The sequence below is a fragment of the Parasteatoda tepidariorum genome, chromosome 6, assembly GCF_982258835.1.
Source record: "Parasteatoda tepidariorum strain Cologne lab strain chromosome 6, Ptep-v5.0, whole genome shotgun sequence".
In the NCBI taxonomy this organism is placed as follows: Eukaryota; Metazoa; Arthropoda; class Arachnida; order Araneae; family Theridiidae; genus Parasteatoda; species Parasteatoda tepidariorum.
Window position 1 is genome coordinate 42412600 of NC_141760.1, and position 21747 is coordinate 42434346.

General features: G+C 27.9%; 1 protein-coding gene across 3 annotated transcripts in view; it reads left to right on the forward strand.

The window, feature by feature from the left end:
* The window catches only part of LOC107454413 (E3 ubiquitin-protein ligase TRIM33), a 73018-nt gene that overhangs the window by 39814 nt on the left and 11457 nt on the right, over positions 1 to 21747 (forward strand). For 2 of the 3 annotated variants that reach the window (XM_043045458.3, XM_043045457.3), the window contains 6 exons: positions 8976 to 9036; positions 9884 to 9953; positions 12041 to 12157; positions 14809 to 15428; positions 19950 to 20052; positions 20872 to 20946. In XM_043045458.3, coding sequence (XP_042901392.2) covers positions 8976 to 9036; positions 9884 to 9953; positions 12041 to 12157; positions 14809 to 15428; positions 19950 to 20052; positions 20872 to 20946 — 1046 coding nt within the window. The remainder of the gene's footprint in view (positions 1 to 8975; positions 9037 to 9883; positions 9954 to 12040; positions 12158 to 14808; positions 15429 to 19949; positions 20053 to 20871; positions 20947 to 21747) is intronic. The other variant, XM_016071605.5, reaches the window with a different exon arrangement.

Consider the following 21747-nt stretch of genomic DNA (forward strand, 5'->3'; position numbering starts at 1 on the left):
TTTTTTCTTAGTTAAGAAAACTTAGTTTTGATTTTTTTTTTAATTGGTTTATTAAGAATTCAATTTTTAAGCACAATACTTACGAACAGGTAAGCAGTTTTGCTTACTTTGTTGTATTAGTTTCTTAATTTTTAATTTGCCTATATCTATCAGGGTTCAATATTTATGATGGTCCGTTAGTTCGAAAACATTAAAATTTAACACAGTGCACCATAAAATAATCAGTGGTCTTCCAGACCAGCAATCAATATAAATGAATGGTATGCTGTTTTTGTTCTTTGATTTTTAGTTTAATAGTTTGGTTGGTGTTTTAGTTACCAAACAGCATATTTCATCATAATTACGACATAACATATTCTCTGTATTGTAATTTTTCTTTTAAATTCACTTTTAAAAAAAATCTAATAGAGATATGTAAATGGTCCTGTAAAAATGCGTACAAACTAGTAATATTTTTAAGTTACTGCTCCTTCATATCAGTGACTTAACTTTCTTAAGTTATATTCCAAGCTATATATGTAACAAAAAATTATAGATTTTTATTACAACACGTACAAAAGTGACAGTGAATATCTTCCACTCATTTATGTTAACTCTTCCACATTTTGCAAAACCTGTTTATCAACTCTTCCACATTATTTATAATCTTCCCATATTATAACTTACTGGAGAAAAATTAAAACTTCCTTTTTTATTCAGCAATGCTATCTAAATTTATATCTGACCTTAGCATTGCAATCTGCTTTAACCTTTTTAGGGCTTTTGTGTTTCTCTGTGCTCGAGACAATTTTTTCCCTGTCAATCATTGTCTCATTTAACATGATGAAAACTGAATTGTTATGTCAGAAAGTAAACAGATCAATTAAATTGGGTTTTGTGTATGCCAAACTGTCAAAGTTAACACTTCAATAAGTTCTTAAAAATTTGAGCTTGATTTTTATAATTCATGTAATATTTAAAAATGTTCTTGGCTAATTTTGTGTCAACCCTCTAAAGTTAGAATTGATTTTATTTACTTGTAACACTTATTAACCAAAACTAATAGACTATAAACTATCTGCTGAAGAATAATTAAAGATAGACTTAAATAGTTTTAATTTTAAACTCCTCTAACAGCATTGATGATGGTAAAAATAAAACTGTAACAGTATTATAGTAAATGTGTATACTTTTCATTTTTTATGTTATCAAGGAAGAGTTGAACTTAAAAGCCATGCTAAGATCCTCATCATTCTAATTTTGACAACTTCTCGCAAGAAGTTTCATAAAAATTAAATATTGTTTTTAAAAAAAGTTGATTGATACTAGAAATGAGTAAACTAACTTTTTAAATCCTGAGTTTGTATACCTTAAAGGAAACCGACATGGATTATTATTTTTCTTTCCCTTCATGCTTATCTCATCTCTAGTAACAATGGACAGTGTACTTCAACCGTTCTTTTTTATTAGTTGCACAGATATTGTTTTGTTTTAAAATTTTTTTTTCAAATAATGTATCCAAGTTTAGCTAGAAGGGATAATTGTTACCCTTTTTTTTAATTTAAATTGTTTTTATATTTTTGTTCTTGCCAGAAAAGTTTAACAAAATAAATTTGATTTACTTATTGTTATTGAAGTGTTATTTTCAAAATATATTGCTATTTTGATGTTGTCTCTATTTTAAAAATAGATTTTCATCTCTTTTTTACCGTTCAACTGTGTACTATTATTTAAATAATTTACTGATGTTTTTAAAAACAACACATAAGCCAGGAAAATTAGCTTTTTCTGATATTTTCAATTTTCAGAAACAAATAACAACAGGAACTTCGGTGTCTTAATTTTATGCCAGCAAGCACTCTAATTTTATAATGTGTATGGTTCAAGTGGTACTGTCTTTATAGCGGAAACTGGTGTGGTCCTAATAAATTTTAATTCATCGTATCTCGTATGTTCACTTTATGGCTTATTGTATTGTAATTTTTTTTAAAAACTTTTTGTGATTCTTCTGATCAGTCTTCATGTTATATAGATAGATGTTGTATACTTTGTGCTTCAATTGTTTTTACAATGATATTCATTTTACTATGCATTATCTAAATTTCACTGAAAGAAAAATGTATCTTTTAATATGGAAATAAAGTTATGCATGAAATATGGTGTTCTATGATTTCTGGTATTTTAAACACACTTCAGTTTTCATTTTGCCTTTAAACTTTGGAACCATGCCATTTTCTGCTTTAAAGTCAGTCTGCTTTTTCTTTCAAAATTTGTGTATGATTTTTAAATATTAATTTATATGGGCTATTATTTCTATTTGTCTTAATTTTCTGGCCTTTAAAGCACTGTTTAGTTTTATTTTTCATTTTATTATTTCAGTTCTTTTGAATTATTTTGTTTGTGCTTTGCTTATTAGTTAAAGCAGACTGATGTAAAGTAGATTTAATGTGTATCCAAATATTTATTTTAAGTATAATACACATTATTTTCAACGGATTCAAACTCTTTTCTAAAGAAACTTGGGTGAATGGAGAAAAATTCCTACTTCACTGAGCGGTCCCAAATTATGTAGGATTGGAAAAAAATTTGAAAAATAGTCATTTTTTAATATTTTTTTTTACGTAAATTGAATTGATCTAAATACTTAAATAAGTTAATATACAGATTTTGATTTAAACTAATACAGTTTTCCAAATATGCTCAAATCTCATGCGACTGTAAAAATAAATTTTAACATGGGTAATTTGATTTGACGCATCACTGGTTAAGATCAGAAAAAGAAATTTTTTTTTTAGAAATTCGATTTTATTCGTCAACATACTCCCCGTTAAGAGTACATGCATTAATTCCAACATTCCTCTAACTTTTCAATGCCTTTTTTGAAGAACGACATGTCTTCGCTTTTAAAATAGGCATCAGTTTCAGCAATAACTTTTTTATTTGAGCCAAATTTCTTTACCTGGAATGTCTTTTTGAGGTCTGAAAAGTGCCAGTTAGTTGCTAGGGGCCAGGTCCCTAGAGCATGGTGGGTGGAGAAGTAATTCAAAGCGTGATTCATTCAATTTAACCATCGGTTTCATCAAATGCAACTAGTACATGCTCAAGTTTAATGTAAAATTTTAAGCACACTGTCCACCGATATGTTTAAGGTGTCAACTATCTTGTGCAATTTCATTAAAGACTTTCGAAACTATTTTACGATCTTTGTTGATGTTGCCTGGAGCAACTGCTAATTTTGGATAGCCATGGAGTTCAGCATCATTAGTATTTTTATTACCGTGTTTAAATTCAGAATACCAATCAATATTAGTTGGTCATCGCCTTTTTATAAAAAAAAATTGTAAAAAATTTTCTTTCCAATTTTAGATCTTTAATATTTTTGTTAGGATAAACGATTATAATAAAATTCATTAATTTAATGAAAATATACATATAATCCATCCCCTGCGTTTTTAGTACAGCTAATACTCAGTAAAACATATTTAAAATGCCAGTCAGATTTTTCTGAATATTAAAATGTATAAGCCTTTTGAAGGAAGGCTGCGGAGGATAAGTTTCAAATTCATGTGAAGATCTTCAATGTAAATCCCCATTATCTTTCATTTGTCCCCTCTTTAAAAGTTTAATGGGAAGTTGATGTTCCAGGTGTTACGAGTAATAATTTTTATTTTTTTTAAGAAATACGCCTTAGTAAAAAGTGGCATGTGTAACAGTCTCAGAAATACAGTAACGATAGCAGTGCATCAGTTATGATTATGAAGTATTGTGTGAAGAGTACCTCAGATCGCTTATTTATAACTGATTAACCTGTTCACATCAGAGCATTTAATTTCAAGGTACAATAAGAAGGATATGAACAGAACAGTACAGAGTAACACAATTTTTAATTGTAGGAGGTGCTTCACAGATATAAAGATTTGTAACTCTTCGATTTTTCCTGAAATCTTCCTTCTGTTAGGGATTTATGCTTTTTCTTTGCCCTGAGTCGTGACAGATCCATTATTGTTTCTTACATCCGTCATAAAAACTTTTATTCCATTTGTTCATAGCCATTTGTTTTAAACAGTGATTACGGTAAAATAAGCATCGACCGGTCATCCTAAAAAGTCTTATTTTATTCTCTCTTTCTGCCACTAAATATTGTAGTACTTTGCATTGAATCTGTTTTGCACACTTGACTTTAAATGCTCTCATGAAAATTGATTTTATGCAATCTGCGAATCCTCTTTCCTTTATTTATAACCCTAAAGTGCAGTGCTAGTGTAACATTTCTGATGTTAATCAGACACTTCTGCATTTCACTAGGGAAATCATTATACAAAAAGATAAAATTTCAGACTTGATTTCTTTGTAAGCTTGGAAATGGACAACTGACTCAAAAGAGGCTGAACCTTTTAACTGTGTGGTTTTCTTTGTTGTCGATATTCGATGCTGTAAAAGAGGTTCAACTGGTTTCATTACGTTACGAGCTCTGTTTGTATCTTTGTGTGAGGGGCACAAGGATAGTTTAATACTGATGCTTGCTTAGGTTGGTAGCAAGTTGCGTTAAATATTTAAGCTTTTGCTTCAAGTTCTAAATTAACAGTGCTACGTCAAAAAATGTAAAAGATGACTAGTTGTTCATTAACAACATATAAAGTAAATTGTAATACAAGATCAGAAAAATACAAGATCGCAATTTTTTTTTTTTAAAATTTCTATTATAAACTTACTAAAATAAATTTTTATTCAGAATTTGTAAAACAGTGAGGTGTGCTTTCAATGTTTTTGGCGCCTATAATCTCATTTCTAAGCAAAGCTCAATTTTTAGAAGTTGCAGAACCTTCTACAACAATTAAGCAAAGAATTAAAGAGCATTTTCACTCTTAGTAAAATTTTTGAGTTGTGAAACTCACATTTGAAATATGCATCCTATACTGGCGAACTCTGCCGAATTATTAAGGTCAGAATTATGTACACAAAAACGGAAAGAAGGATTTTATTTAGTTCGTTTAGATAGCCCTAGATAGCTTTTGATCTGTCGGATAGATTTTCATATTACAGTATACTCTCTATATCTCTCGAAAACTTGATTATGTCAAAAAATTATTGTTCCCTTTGGCATAACATAGCCTCTTAATGTTAGTTTGAATTCCTATGTTAAAGAGTTTTTTTTCTTCCTTTCTCAAAACCTTATTATGGTAAATATTTATCTAGAAAAGAAATTTTTTTTGGGGAGGGGGGGGAGTTACTGAGTCCCAAACAAAAGATGCACTCCACAATGGAATGCTCTGAAAACATGAAAAGCAGTGGCTATTTTTTGAATAAAAGATTGATTGATGAGCAATTTCGAAAATGATGGCTGGGCAGGATGGTGGGGTTTTCTTAATAAAATCTAACGAAGTTTATTGTTAGCCAATTCTTTTTCTGTTTGATGCATAATTATTTTGTGTTACTTTTAAAAATAAAATTATGTTGACTTATTACATACATGTTTATTAGTACTTATCCTTATGTTTCATGACCTCTACTTTTTAGAACATATTTGGTTCTGAGCTTATCTCGAAATTTTTTTAGAGTCTCTTCAACTTTAAGATATAGAGAATATACTGTATTTATTTATTTGATGAAAATTGTCAATCTTATTAAGGGATCAGATAAATATTTTACTTTCATTAAATTATTTGAATTATTTGTTTATTTTAATTTGGAGTCCCCTCTTTTTAGGTTATGTTACTAGTTCTCTTGATTTGAGAAGCAGGGAAATTATTTCAGTTTTTGGTTGCCAAAAGCAAAGCATTTTTCGTTCTAAAGAAGTTGAATATGATTTATTATGCTCCTCGTAGACTTAGAATTCAAATATCTTATTGATTGATCATAGTTTACAGATATAAGAGTGCCATTATGTTAGAATTAGTGAATACTTTTAAGAAAGTTTTAATGTATCTAAATAAATTAATGTTATTTTGAATAAATAAATTAATGTGTAATTAACAGTTATTTTGACTTTTAATTTACTAAGTTAGTTTTTTGTTCATGTTTGTGATGTATGCATGATTTATAGCAGGATATGAAATTTCAATTCTAAAGTTACTAGATTGACAAAAATGTTTGTTCCCCTCTATTGGCATGAAAAACATGAACAATTTTTGAAATGTTAAAAGGTGTAATGATCAAAACCATAAAAGACTGAAAATTTGAAACACATTTATTAAAAAATATTATCTCAAAATAAGTTTCAATAGTTCTTATATAATCCATATATCATTTAACATCATTAAAATAAGAGAAATTACCAAACCTTTAGAGCTTATTTGTCAGTTAATAGCTCTAAGTCAAATTCTCTTAATGCGGGAGGGAGCTCCATAAGATTTGTCGAAGTTGTAACCTGATTGTAAACGGAGACTTTCAACTCTGGAGAAAATATGGCATTTTGATTAGAAACAATTTACAAGACAGAGTTTATTTACCAGCCCTAAGTATTCAGTCGGAAATGGCGAGTAAAAGTTTTATGCCCTGATCTGTAGGGTGATTATCTGTAACATGCAACCACATTAACATTAAACTAAACTAAACTCAGTGGCTCGACAGCCCATAGAGGGCCAGGGCCTACTGTGCCCAACTCAGTTTTCTTTACTTAGGGCTCTGGGGTGCAGGAGCAGATGTTCTGGTCAGGTGGTCAGCCGAACGCGGAACTCCCCAGTGTTTAGTTCCCAAGCGCGCTTGATACTAATTTATCGACCCAATGAAGGATGAAAGGCTGAGTCAACCTTGCCCGGCCCGAGGATCGAACCAGGGACCTGTGGCACGACAGCGCTAAGCGCTACCGCTCAGCCACCGGACGTCAATTTTAGTTAATTATATATTTTTTGAATAAATTTTAATAAATTAAAAAAAATATATATTTTTTCCTCTCGTGATTTAATTTAATAGCAAAGAATTAAAAGCTTACCGTGATTGCTACAGAACATAATGACAGGACCTGTGGCACGGGAGTGCGAAGCGCTACAACTCAGGCACCGGGCATCACATTAACATTAAAGAAAAGGGAAAAACTCTGTTTTTGAAAGATAAAACTATGCCTATAATATCATTGTTGAAAAAGTAAATGCAGGGTGTCTGTGTTAAATATTTCAGAATTTATAACAGGGGAAGTGTGCATCCTGGCAACTTGAAATTGTATAGCAATTCAGAATCGGAAATGCTTTCCTAATCGGTGGTGTACAGAGGAATGGTATAAAGAAAAAGAAAGAGTGTGTCTTTTTATAATACATTTACAAAATTTTGTAAATTTTTTAATCAATTTAAAAAACGGAACATAGATCAAAGAAGTGTTTGAAATTTCTCATGACTATAATGCAGATCTTGCATCTATCACAGCATGGAATTCTGAAATGATCAAGGTCAAGAGTTTTCACCTAACACTATCTACCACTTTTCTGACTCTGCACCGCATTCCTTACCCCTCTTAGATGTTTAACTAGGACACCCTGTAGATTTGGTGAATAATTTTCGCCAAATGTTTCTCTAAATTTTTCTAAAGGTCACTACAAAAATTATAATTATTGAAAGTTTCTGTCCTAATTAATACAAAACCTTATTAGCAACTTTTATGAACAAATTTTACATAATTTCTAACAATGAACAATTTTTTAAAAACTTTGTTGTGTTTTCCTATTAAAGTGAACTGTAATATTAAATACTTGATAGTTATAAAGTGGGGATTATTCACTAATTTCAGTGTGTCTTGTAGATCTTTTTCTTTCTGATAGAAGTGCTGATCCTATTAGATTTGTAATACATCTGTATTTAAAGTACACTGTAGCAAATAAAGTTTATTAATTATTTTACAAAATATTTTTAACAATTTTCTTGAAACAAATATTTAACTATATCACATTTGGAATTATTTTTTTACTTTGTAAGGGCTTAGAAAAAACAGCTCAATTTATTGTTTCCACACTCTTAGTGTTTAAGTAAACCAATAATCAATTGTCACCATTAATTGTTGCAGATTTGTGGTTCATGCAAAAGAGGTGGGTTGGTGATTTGGCTGATCCTATTTCAGAAATTCTTTAAAATTTTATTACTTCTTTCTCAGTTCCTGTGGTTTGTCCTTGTCCAGATCAAAATTAAATTATTCAGTTTTAAATTATTTCTGGTATGGCACCTGTTCTGAGTATGCTGTTAGTGCAGTGTGTGGTTATTCAGGATTTAACAAAGATATTAAACTTCCTTATTTTGCTTGTTACCTAAACGTTTCTTTTTTAAAATTTATTTTTAAAAAGTAAAACTTAATTTGTCTATTTGGCATTAAAAAAACTAAAATAACGTGTTCATGTTATCGTTCGAAATATTCTTTTCATATTTTTATCATAGATTTTTTACTCTAGCAGGGCTGATTGTGCTCTGGAAAAAATCCGGATTTCCGGAATTTTCGCTAACAGTGATCTGGATGTTTCCGGAGACAGGTCCAGACGTTTCAAAAAATCATTGATCACAAAGTTTTCGGAAATCAAATTTTCAAAGGTGGAACTTAAAAACACAGTTTATTTTATTCGTTTGTAAGGGAGAGCCAGAGAGATACTTTATAAGCTTATATTCATGATTAATATTCATTTTTTATCAGTAAATAGTTGTTATAATCATAAACTCAAGAAAGAAAGACATATTTCTAAATTTTAATTACCTACTTCTCCAGGTCATCATAGGTATGTGTAAAATTTTAAATATATTTTAAGTAAACTAAGAAATGTTGAGAAAAAGGGAATAAAAACTTGTTTAAATTTTTTTCTAATTTTTCAATTTAAACTGTTTTTTTTTTTTTTTTTTTTTAACAAGAAATTTTCTGGAATTTTGACATAGGCTCACAATCACCCCTGCTCTAGAAAAAGAAAGATCTATGCTAAGATCTATGTTCGTGAATTCTGTTTTTTGCTTCTAATCTTCCTATAAAGGGCTTCTTATTAAAACTTTGAATTGCATTATAAATTTTTAAATGTGTCGTTTATTTCTAGATGTTTTGAATCCCCAGTCTTCCTTTATTGTAAGATTACAGCCAAACACACCTACTCAAACGTAAGTGTCTTGCTACCTTTATTTCTATATACTCTTCTAGTATAGTTTAATCCAGATACGCCATATCAATTCAAATTAAATCATAAGTGAAAATATTGTTGTACTGAGGGAGATTTTTTCCCCCTTTTATTTTTCATATTTATAAAATAAGCAAGTGGACATAAAAACATTTTAGAAACTGTTACTGACTTCTTTCCAATTTTTAAGAAATTAAATAAAAAATGTGGAGTTTAATGTTTACTATTTATTGCTCTTACTAAGTTATTACTTACTATCTTGCATATTTAATTCTATAAATTGCTATTTTGATAAGTAAAGTGCATGAAAATATGGATCAGAGAATAAATGAATGCTATTTTCGTAAGCAAAATTTTCGCAATCGTTATTCTCGAGTATTTTTAAAGTCAAAAGTAGTAATTGAAAAAAAAGGTATTGCTTTAAATATTTTTTACTTATATAAAATTTTAAATTTTATTATGATTAAGTTAACTTTTTATTTGGGACTTAAAATATTAGTGAACCTTTCTTCTAAATTATCCACACAAAAAAAATAATAAATAAAAAAGCTAATTTAAATTTAAAAAAAAACTTTTTTTTTAATCTTGCATTCATCATAGCCTGGAATAATATTTAATTATTTTCTTTTTCTCTGAATTTTTTTAATAAGTTAGATTTTAAATAGTTTAATCTCCACATTCTCTATCATATTATCCAAGTAAGAATATTTAAGAAACGCATATATAATTTAAAAAAAGGGAACTCTATTAATTTTTTTCAATAGAACAAATATTTTTTAAAACATTATGTGTCTGAAAGATTTAGCATTACATGCTTCATTTTATTTTAGTGCAACTGTTGTAGTCCCAAGTAGTGCGAGTACATTGAATGTTATAGCATCTAATCCAACTATTCAATCTGTAAGTTTACAATTTTTATAACCATTCTTTTTTACTCTACTTAATAATTTAAATACGTATTACAATATAAATGATGCCTTAGGTAGCTCAAAATAACTGAATAATTTGTATAATATCACTGTATCTAATATGTGCACGCTTGGAATAATAAATATTACAGACGTAGAATGTAATTGAAAACTTTTTAACAAGAGTTGAATTTATTATAGCCTTCAATAGTGTTTATCGAAACACTTTTGCTAAGGAAAATTAAAAGCCACATTTTAAGTGAAGCTATAAATTAACTCTATAATTAAAAGAAAAATTTCATTATTAGAAATTTTTTTTATTAGGAAAATTTTACTCCTGGCTTTACTTTTGAATAAATGCTGTTTATTTCTGAGATAAATCTGATACTAGTAATTAGTTGTAATAACTCTTCAAAATATTATTTATATTTATAAATATTTCTTTAGCAAATATTACTTTTCTTAAGATTTATCTGATTCCAATTACTTGTATTTCCATTATATTTGAGGCAAAAAATATTAGTAGATCTTTAATATGCTGTACACCACTTATACTTTTCACATCAATTATATTTTGAGGACTCTTGTTGACTAAATTATGACTTTGTTACATCTTTTGAAAATTATATATATATATATACTAGTCGAACCTGTTTATATCGAATCTCAAGGGAAAGGCAAAAAATGTGAGATAAAGAGGTTTCGAGTTATACATGTACTTTAAAAAATTACATTTAATTAAGAAATTCTATTAAAAGTGCTTTAATTGTTTTCAGTAGAAGAAAAAACAGGCATTTCTTTAAATTAATTATACCACATACATCTATTTACATAACATTTTTTTAACATACATTTAAGACTGAAAATAATTTTTCAAAGATTTTTGACGTATAGCCTTATTTGTTTCGATTAATCTTGTAAGGTTAGAAAGAGTGCAAATCCCTCATAGCCAGCATTTTTCTGGAATTCAAGAATAGTTTATAAGAATTCTGCAACTTTTTCTACCCCTTTTGCATTCAGTTTTGGTTCATTAATATGATCTTCGGCTTCTTCCTCTTCATCTGATATTCCTTTGACATTATCTATGATTTCCGCATTTGTCCACTTGTGAAAATCTTCAAAATCGATGTCAACATTAAATCCAGATTTTATTGCATTCCATTATGACAAATTTGGCACTGCATTTTCAGCGTCAACAGTTTCTTCTTCTTTACTGATGCCTTCAACCTCTTGTTCATCATCTTCACAGCTATTCTTAAAACCAGCTTTATAAAACCATTATGTATAGTTTTTAGAGACACATTTCTCCAGGCTAAACAGTAATTCTGATAGCATATATTTTTGGAAGAGAACTTTTTTCATTGATGACATCTACAAGTTTGCGTACCAACGGTTCACTTTAAAACTCTTGATTATCCTTTGATCCATTGGTTGCAATTTTGAGGTGAAAATGAATTTCTATTCTTAGCTTTCTTATCTATGTTGAAAAGCTAACCCCTGGTGATCACTACTCATTTACCCCTCACTTACTGCCAGAATCATTGTATTCTTTTCTAGTTAAAGAAGTGCAGGGATAGTGATTGAAATTCCAAGAAACACCCCCAACCTGTTCATCCCTACTTCCTGTGGGTTCACGAAATTTATCTCTGTCTGCAAGTTCTACTGATAAAGAAAGTTTTGACATTTGGACTCTATTATTAGAAATTCGAGAAACGGATGTTTTAAAAAAAAAAATTCGACATGACCATGGGAAATTCATTAATTTTAGACAGTAAATGTAAGGGATTTTCAAAATGTTGAGATATAGAGGTTTTCGAGATAAAGAGGTTTGAGATAAGCAGGTTAAACTTTATATATATATATATATATATATATATATATATATATATATATATATATATATATATATATATATATATATATATATATATATATATTATATATATATATATATATATATATATATATATATATATATATATATATTTATATATATATATATATATATATATATATATATATATATATATATATATATATATATATATATATATATATATATTGACTGATTATTTTTAGGTATTCAGCACAGTTCCTAGAAATGCTCCACCTACATATGCTGCTCATATTCAAACTAAAAATGTATTTTTGACATCTCAACCTCCATCAACTGCTGCTAATCCGAATACCATCAATGTATGCACATTTTAATACTTTAAATTTTTAAATTATTGTGTACACAAACGAGGTCTTTTTAAAATTACTTACTCTCCAATTAAGTTTTCAATTTTTTTTAAATGATTGTTTTACAAAATAATGAAAATGGCTTTCAAACTAGAACTGTACATCTTTTTAACCCTTTACACTCCGAGTACTTTAAAATGCTGTTTGAACTAATGTAAGCACTAAATCAATTAAAATACATAATACAGTACTTTTACGTAATTTTTAAAATTCATGTGTGGTTACTTATTATTAAGATATAAAATTTTTTAATTTTAGAGTGTTCACTTTTGATGTGGTAGTAAAGGTGACATTCGAATGCAAAGTGTTAAAAAAAAAATACCAGTTTGTTAAATAGCCAAATTTCTAGGTTTGATGACAGATCACAGTCTGTTGTAAATAAAGAACATTAATTTAAGTTTGTGATGGTTGCTTCTATAAATTTTATATTTCTGTATCTTCTAAAGCTAATTTTCTGAAAATTACAAAAAAAACTTTTTCTATTAAGCACATTTTACATTATTGAGTTTAATATGAAATTTTAAGCTTTTGTTTCTGGAAAATTATTTTTCTTTACTTTACTCTACACTACTTTTGATTTATCATGCTTTATTATTATTATTTTAGCAAAATATAATTTTTAGATTTCTCTTGATTCAAAGAAACTTATTAATGCTTTACATTTATTTATGTAATACAGTAGGGAACCGATTATCCGGAACGGTCGGGACCATCGTTATTCCGGATAACTGATTTTTCCGGTTTTCTGAATCGCTACAAAAAGCCGTTTTTTTATTGTTAAACCTAACTAAAAAAAAAAAAAATTTGGAAATAATCTTAGAAATAAGAAAAAACGATGAAGTAATACACTAATGATTATTTCCAAAATGATGGTAAGGTAAACATCTATAAAAAAAGGAAGAAAAATCGTAAAATCTTACGAGCAAAAAAAAAATTTTTTTTTTAAAAATGGCGAGAAAATATATCGAATTTTGTTCCGGTTTTTTGGTTTTCCGGTTTTCTGATTTCCGGATAACGGGTTCCGTACTGTAGTTATAAATTGTTAATAAAATTTATGCATAACTTTTTTCTGCATGTACATTTGCGAAGCTTAAAATTATTTCTATTACACTAAGAATGAAATGTGTTTTAAAATATAAAAGTTGTTGATTTAGAAAGCCACTGGTGAGATGCCTTTTAAGGAATTATTTACAAAAGTTTATTTTCAAAGTTTTGGATTTTTAAAAGATTACAATAGGTTTTGAACTTTCAAAAGATTACAAAAAGTTTTGAACTTTCAAAAGATTATTGATTTACATTAAAATAATTTGTTTAGTTTTCTCTGAGATTTCTAATTAATTAAGGTACACATTTTAAGAGATTATAGGAATATAATAATAATTAAAAAAAAAAAGATAAAGCATAGACATAGTGACATAGACAATAAAACATAGTGTTGCAAAATCAAAAAGCAATCATTATTGGTTGGTCATTGCCAATAATTTTAGAAATATCACACGACTCTAGATGAAGAATGTAGCTTAGATTTAAAGGAATTTTTACATTATGTTAATCTAAGTGTTTTAATATTTTTTTTTAATCTTAGAAAAAGTTTTTAATGTGTTCAATATTTACCAAAAAATAACTCAAAGAGCATTTTTTTTTAAAAAAAGCAGTATTTACAGTAAAAAGTCACATTTTAAATTTTATAAATTATTTTTTGGTTTATTTTAAATTTTGATAGGTTATTAGCATTAAAATATTTAAATTAACATAATGTAAAAATTTCTATTAAACTTGAGATACACTCTAATTTACATTTTTGCTGAATTCATTAACAAAAAGCGTATTGTATTGTATTGTATTCTTATTCTCCTTGAACATGAATGTCCCAAGGAAATTTTATCAGGTAGAAAATGGAAATAATTATATAATTAAAAATTTATACCACATATAATTTTAAAATTATGAAAAACTTGTTACATTTATTTATTCTAAAGTGCTTTAAATCTATTTATTAATTGGTTTAATATTAATAATTTTTTTTTATTTTACAAAATTTGGTTTAAAATTTTAAAAATAAGAAAATTGAGAAGAGAGAAAAATTTTTTCAAAAATTATATTTTATTTAATTTTAAAAAATAAGCTATCCTTGAATAAAACAGAAAAACACATGGAGCTTATTAATTTTTTCTATTTGAATGAAAATGTATTATTATAATTATAATTTTTTTTTTTTTAAATAGGGTGCAAATATGACAGTTTATTATATCATTTATTTATTAAACGAGAGGAAATAATTTAATAATTTATAAATTGAAAATTAAATTCCCTCCATGTCTGAAGATAAATAACAGCTTATATAAAAATGTTAAGATTAAGGGATAAATTTCTGTAGTTGAATCAGAAATTCTGTACTTGAATCAGTTGTAATAAAAATTATTAAACATAAAAGCAAATATGCTCTAAAGTTGTTTTAAGTGGCAATTCTGGTGGATCAAAGCTTTTCTTTGATTGTTTTAGATCTGAGTGTTCGTAAGTGTAAGTTAACTGTATGTATGTCAAATCTTTCGTTTTTGATCCTGATGGAAATTTGCATTGCATGTGCATTTATTTAATTTTAGGTATTACGACAATATATAAGTAATCAACCTGCATCCCTCAATATTCCCAAAACTGAAACTTCATCTGTGGGAAATGCATCAAAAGTTGACCTACCTGATAGGTTTCCAGAATTGTGCAAAACTCTTCTTAGTTCTTCCGAAGAAACTTTAAGTGTATCAGAAACTTCTTCCGCTCCCAAAGCAGCTCCATCTCCAGTCCCTTTTAGCGGTCTCTTTGCATCAGAAGCGAAAAACAAAAAAGTGACCAGAAAGCTCAGTTCCTCTTCCTCAGACAGTTTGCCTTCATTGGATTCTTTTTTTAGTGTTGTGAACAGTAAATCTCAAGGATCATCAGCTCCTAGTTTGGATGAAAAAAGTTCAGATAATGATAGTGATGATGCTGATAAGAACAATGGTGCTAATATCAGTAATGATGTTGCTACAACAAGTGCTCCTTCTGCTACTGCCTTAATCGATTCTGCTACTCTAAGTCAAACTTTTGAAGAGAGTTGTAGGACGGATCCTAATGATGATTACTGTGCTGTCTGTAAAGATGGTGGTACTATTGTTTGTTGTAGTAAATGTCCTAAAGTCTTTCACTTTGCCTGCCATATTCCACCAATAAGTAGTCAAGTTACCGAGTGAGTGTAACTCTAGTACTTTTAATTACTACTACTTTTGATTTGATTGTTTATTTATATATTATTATTTTTTATGAACTGACATGATTCTGTTGATTCCCATAATATTTCTTATAGCTAACTATTTTCTTTCTTTAAACTCCTTCCTTAACATTTTTCTTAAAATAACCTTTCTGCTCTTTTTTTTCTTCTTTTTTTTGCTTTGCTGATGAGGGTTAAGAGAAAAATAAAATTTAAATTCATTATTTTTGTTTTAATACATTTTGTTAATTATTTTATGATATTTATTTTATCGCAAGCTGTAATCATTTAATTTCTGTCCCTGACTCAATCATTAGGATTTGATCATCATATGATCAAAAATAGGTGGAAGATCAATTCTTTAACATGGGCCCATTTATGATATTTTGATGGATCCCCAAATTATTTTATTCAATGAAAAACATTACATTATTTTTAAAATAAAATAAAAAACTGTATGAAGACAATTATTTCAGACAATGACTAAAAATTTATGGCTGATATTTATATCAATGTGTGTTAATCTTATGCAATGTATTTGACATAAAGAGCAATATATTGCGACATATTGCAGTGCTTTGAAGACCAGCCGACATATTCAGTGTACTTACTTACCTCAAGTTTCAATGCAATGCTCAAATATAAACAATCATTTTTTATGAACTAACAAAAGCATTCTGGTTATTTTTTTCAATTTAGAATTTTTATCTTAAATAATAGAATATGACTGGAAGAATGCATTTGTGCATTAGATTTTGTATTTATTTACAGCTACTAATGGAAATTTAAGTTCCTTGCATAGAAATAATTTTGTTAATTTAATCCACATTGCTATCATATTTAAACAAAAGTGTTTGAAGTTCTATCACTACAAAATTACTTTGGCAAAACTTGGCTGTGTTTAAACTAATTTAAAAAATTCACTAATATCCTATACAAGTATTAGAAATGAGATTGGCTCAGGCTCTATAGTCCAAAGTAATTTTAATCTGAAGATTTTGAAAGAAATTCATTAAGTTCAGTTGCAGTTTTCAGTATTTCTTTAATATTATTATCTGTCCAACTATAAAATTGTTTATATTTGAAATATTTTTTTTTTTCCTAAAGAAAATTGAATCATGTATTCTAAAGACTTTTTTCAGCTCAAATAATAATTTTACAGCTTGGACCTTCAAAAGTAGCTATGAATTTATAAACAGATAATTATGTATTAAATTTTCTGACCTTTTTCAATGCTCTCTTCATTTAATTTTTAGTTTTACTTTCTTTTTTCTTAACTAATATTCTCAAAATTATTTTAAAAAGTGCTCTAAAAGGTGGCTTAATAATTTTGGCAGGATAGAGCTCCAAACACTATTCTTAGAGGTAAATTTTACCTTTTTGGTTGTATTAAGAAGCAAAGCACTTGGCTTTTTGGCTTTATTACTGAATTGTGAAGTAATCTTAGAATATGGTCTACTCAATGATAATTTATTTTTAGACTGTGGGCATTATTAATTTTTTTTTATATGCATGAAGTTACGTAGTTGCAAAAAACAAATAATTTTTTTCCAAAGCTACAAACTATGATGTACAATCAGCAAAATTAAATTTAAAACACTCTAAGGAATTTTTTTTTTTGTATAAAATGAAATTTAATACTTTCCTATTCTTAATTTTAATCTTTGTTATTTGAATGGCTCAACTAAGACATACTGATTGAATAATGCAAATTTAACAACAAAATCAACCACTGAAATAGAAATTCTTAAAATAAACATAGGTTTTATAAAGGATCTTTCATAAAATAAATGTAGCTGCTACAATTGAAAGTTTGTGACTTTTAAAAGTTGGTTCAGTGGTTGTCAACAAACTATGTAAGTGTTCCATTGTAAGTGTTTTGTTCCTATTTAGGCAACTATTTTCATAGTTTAGGCTACTAAAAGCAACTATTGTTCATTTTTTTCTAAGGCAACTCTGGTATAAGGGATTTTGATGTAACTAACCTGCATTTGCTTTACATGGAGAGGAAAACTGCGAAAACGTCTCACGGTTAACCCGGTGGCAAGGATTAACTGTGAGACCCTTGATAGTTTAACCCATGATATATATCCCACTGAGTACCCCTATGCCCTAAATTGGGGCAGGTCGGGGTAAATCTTTCAATATCTCACACTGAGGATATTTGACATCAGTATTGTGGTCAGTGCGATTTGAGAGCAGAATTCATATCAACCAGCCATCGCTGGGATTTGAGCTTGGGCCAATCATTGGAAGCCAAAAGCTCTATCCACTTGGCCAATGGCAGCTTCCTCTATAAAATATTATCAATGTTAATAGAAATTTACAATTACCATTCTTGACTTCAGCCATTTAAAATGTGGAAAAGTACCACTAATCAAAAAAAAGGGGGGGGGGAGTGGAAACAACTAGGTTAATAAGCTAGACAAGCACAAAACTTAAAAATATAACAACAAAAAGTTATCTTCACTATCCTGTCAATGAAATCGCAAATCCCCTGATCAGTGCTGAATATAAATACATAGTGAAAGAAAGTTCATTTTTCTGTTTCATGTAAGATTGGTAAATTAATAAGTAATCATATCTTAGATAACTCGAAAATTATTTTAGCTGTTTCATATTTTGTTTTTATCTGAACCTTAAGTAAAGAATCCATGTATTTTACGCTCTTTGTTAAAATTTATAATAGCCTTTCTGGAGGTGTTTCGAAAAGAAGAAGAAATAGTAGGAGACTTGTCTACAGGTATCCAAAAATGTTAAATTATTTTAAATGTTCTAGTAAGTTTTTCTAAACTGTGTTAATAAGCTGGAAAATAGTAGGTTTTAACAAATTTATCCTATTTAATTTTGCTAGAAATGCTGTTATTTCAAATGGCAATATATCAGATAGGTAATTTATCATTTTTGCGTCTTCAGTCCTAAAAATAATTATCAAAGTAATACATACAAACACTATTTTAAAGAAAGCAAAGTTAGAGTAGAAAGTGCATAATATTCTTCTGATTAAAATCTTAAAAAAGTTTCTACTGATTTATTATTGAGCTTTAAAAAGACCAATAGGTCTTTTATAATAAAAATTGTTTCAGTTTCTTATTTTAACAATGTCTCTAGAAATAACACTTAACTATACTAATCTTTCTACTATGAAAATAAAATGCAATTTTAATATGTAAAAGTATCTCTGAAATATACAGAAACAAAATATTTGTCTCAAAGCCATCCTAACGAATAATTGCAACTTTTTCTTATGCTTGCCGTCTTTCCTTACTCACTCTGATCTTCTTGCTTACTCACTCTCACGCTTATTGACCCATTTAATGTTTATTTCTGGTCCTGATACAATTTCCAATTTAGCTTGAAATGTGCGGAAAAAGCAGAAGAGCATGCACTACAATGCCATCTGAACTGTCGACATACTCTAATTAATATTCAATTTAATAGTAACAAGCTGTATAGCTTAGCAGAATTTTGTGGCTAACACCAACTAGCACTATTGTAATTAAATAAATAATACCTGGAAACTGAAGTGGTAAGAATTACTTGATTAAGGTGCCCATTCTCAAGACTTGCCTGATGTGAATGAGAAGAAACAAAAGTGGTTTGAAATATAATATGTAAAATTGCTAATGAAAAATTAAAATAATTTTTTTTTAATTTTTCGTTGAAACATGTTGACATTTATTTCCTTCTGTATATTTTGTTAGCCATTGAATTTTTTCGATTCTTTCATATATATCCTGAATGTCATTACTGTATTTAGGATATATATGAAAATGAGAAGATAATTTGAAAATCAGAAGTTAACACTTGTAATTTTAGTGCAATATTTATACATGATTTGAACCTTGAACAATTCATTAGTAGGGGTAAGAAACTTTAATAGAATTTAAAATTGTAAGGTATTGATCATATCGATCATTTCAAGAAGTAGGAATTTTTAGATCAATTGAATAGATGTAGTCTAATAGTCGGACATGACTATTGTCTAATGATTGTAATGTAGTTACTTCCTTTCGAGTGATATAGATTAAGAAATTATTTAAAATATATGATTCAAAGACTTCAAAACTAAACTTTTTCACCATTCATTTTTTAACTGATCTTTATTTAATGCAGCATAACAATGAGTTGGCTAAGAAACATATGATCATTATTTTGCATTTAACATATTTTTAGTACTAATAACTTTTTTTCTAACTGCTTTTTTAAAAAAGTGTCTTAGCTTTTTTATATTGCTGTATAAATAATTACACACTTTCGCAAATTAGTATAAAGCTAATGGGTTCTGCTTAATAAATGGGTTTAAAAAAGAGCTCTGCAAATCAAAAGAACAGGATCTAAAATAAAAATAATAATTATTTTAAGGGTTAAATGTTTGCTTTAATTTTTTTTAAGAGTTTTAAAATTTTGTACTGTGTATTAATATTTGTGTATGTGTGTTTTTTAAAAATGAGTCATAATGTAATTTTCTTTGCTTTTATTTTTCTTATTTATTTAAAGTGAGGAAGATTGGACTTGTGCACTTTGTAAAGATGCTTTAAGAGAGCCTCCACCTGAGGAAGGCAAGAGGCAAACTATGGGATTGAAAGGCAAAGAATTGCTAGTAAGTATATTAATTATTACTCTTATTATCATGTTTCTAACTTGCTTACTTGTGTAGAGGATGTGGAATCTTATGTTTGAAATTTCGCCTCATTTCAAGAGAACTCAAATCTCAACTGAAGCTCAGTTTCTGATGACAATATAAGTTTGAATAGTTTCCTGACTATTACAAATAGAACTTGTCATCAATCAAACTTTTAACCACTTTCAGAATGGTTAGAGTGCTCAAATTTCAACTGAAAATTTGTGTTAGATAAAATATTAGTTTCAAGCATTTCTTGACTACAATAAATAGAATATATTGTGCTGATATTGTCATAGTGATATTGCTTTTGTATTTGGTCATATTGTTCATTGTATTTGGTGATATTGTTATTATCAGTAAAAATTTCGACTTTTTTCCAACTTAGCTAAGGTTTTTAAATTTCAAGTGGATATCTGCGTCTGATGACAAGCTTGTTAAAATTGTTTCTTGATCATTGAAAGCTAACTGTATCATTATTTTCATTGCCGGATAGAGTTTATTGTTGGTTGAAATTTCAACTGGAACTCTGCGTCTGATAAAAATGCAAGTTAAAATTTTTTCCTCACCACTGCAGGAAGAATTTATCACCTGTCGAAAGTTTTACCAATTCTTGACCTAAACAATTTAACAGACCTGAAACTAAAAATGAAAACATAAAAGAGAGTTTTTAAAAAACTATGTTTTTCAAGTGGATTCAAATGTTGAAAAAAATTTCTTTTTTTTCATGCAATGCAGGTTCACTTTTAGTGGTCAGTTTATTGTCAGATTATAATCAATTTTACTTTTGCTTTTCAGATTTGTGAAAGAGTTCTTTTAGAAATATACTGTCATCCCAACAGCTTACCGTTTCATGAAAGAGTTTCTAAAAAGGTAATAAATTTTTTTCGTCAAGAGTGACATTCTTTTTTTTCTACTGCAAAATGGTTTCTTTAATGATGCACAGTCATTTTTTGGGAAGAAAATGTAAAACTATAATAGTCTGAGTAAGAATAATAAATATGGCTTGTAAAAGATTTAATTAAAATATTCATTTCTGGAGCTTTCATTTTAGAAACTGTAACAATACCAATTTTAATATAAAATAATTTATATCAATTGTGTATGACTTTTAATTGTGATCATTCAAGAATTTTTTCCAAAAGAATGGTATGGTAATTACAGAGGAACATCTAAGTCACAAGCTTTGATAACCCAATTTGTTTAATGTTAGAAAAGATATGAATCTCTCTTTCATATGCTATGATGCTAATAAAAAAAAAAACTTTTTTAAAATTTTTTTTATACCCATGCATTTTTATCATTAACACTTTCCTAATTTTAGAAGTTATTTAAATGCATTTTTGAATTTCAATTAATAAAACTTTTCTTGAATGATCTTACTGCTTGTTCTGTCCATGTTTGAGTAGGGATTAATTCTTGGAGATTAAATTATTAATCTATTACAAATTTTTCATGCTGATTTATAAACCAGTGGCTTTTAAAATTCTATTGAGTTCCTCAGTTAATCTTATTCCTCTTTCTCCTTAGAAAGATGAGAAATTTGTTTTTCATGGTTTTCGGAATTAATGAACAGAAAGCCCTTTAGCTCTTTTTTTTTATATTATTATAATTGTAGAATAACATTCTAATGCTTCTGTTTCATGAGAAGATGTTAAAAATAGAACATAGAAA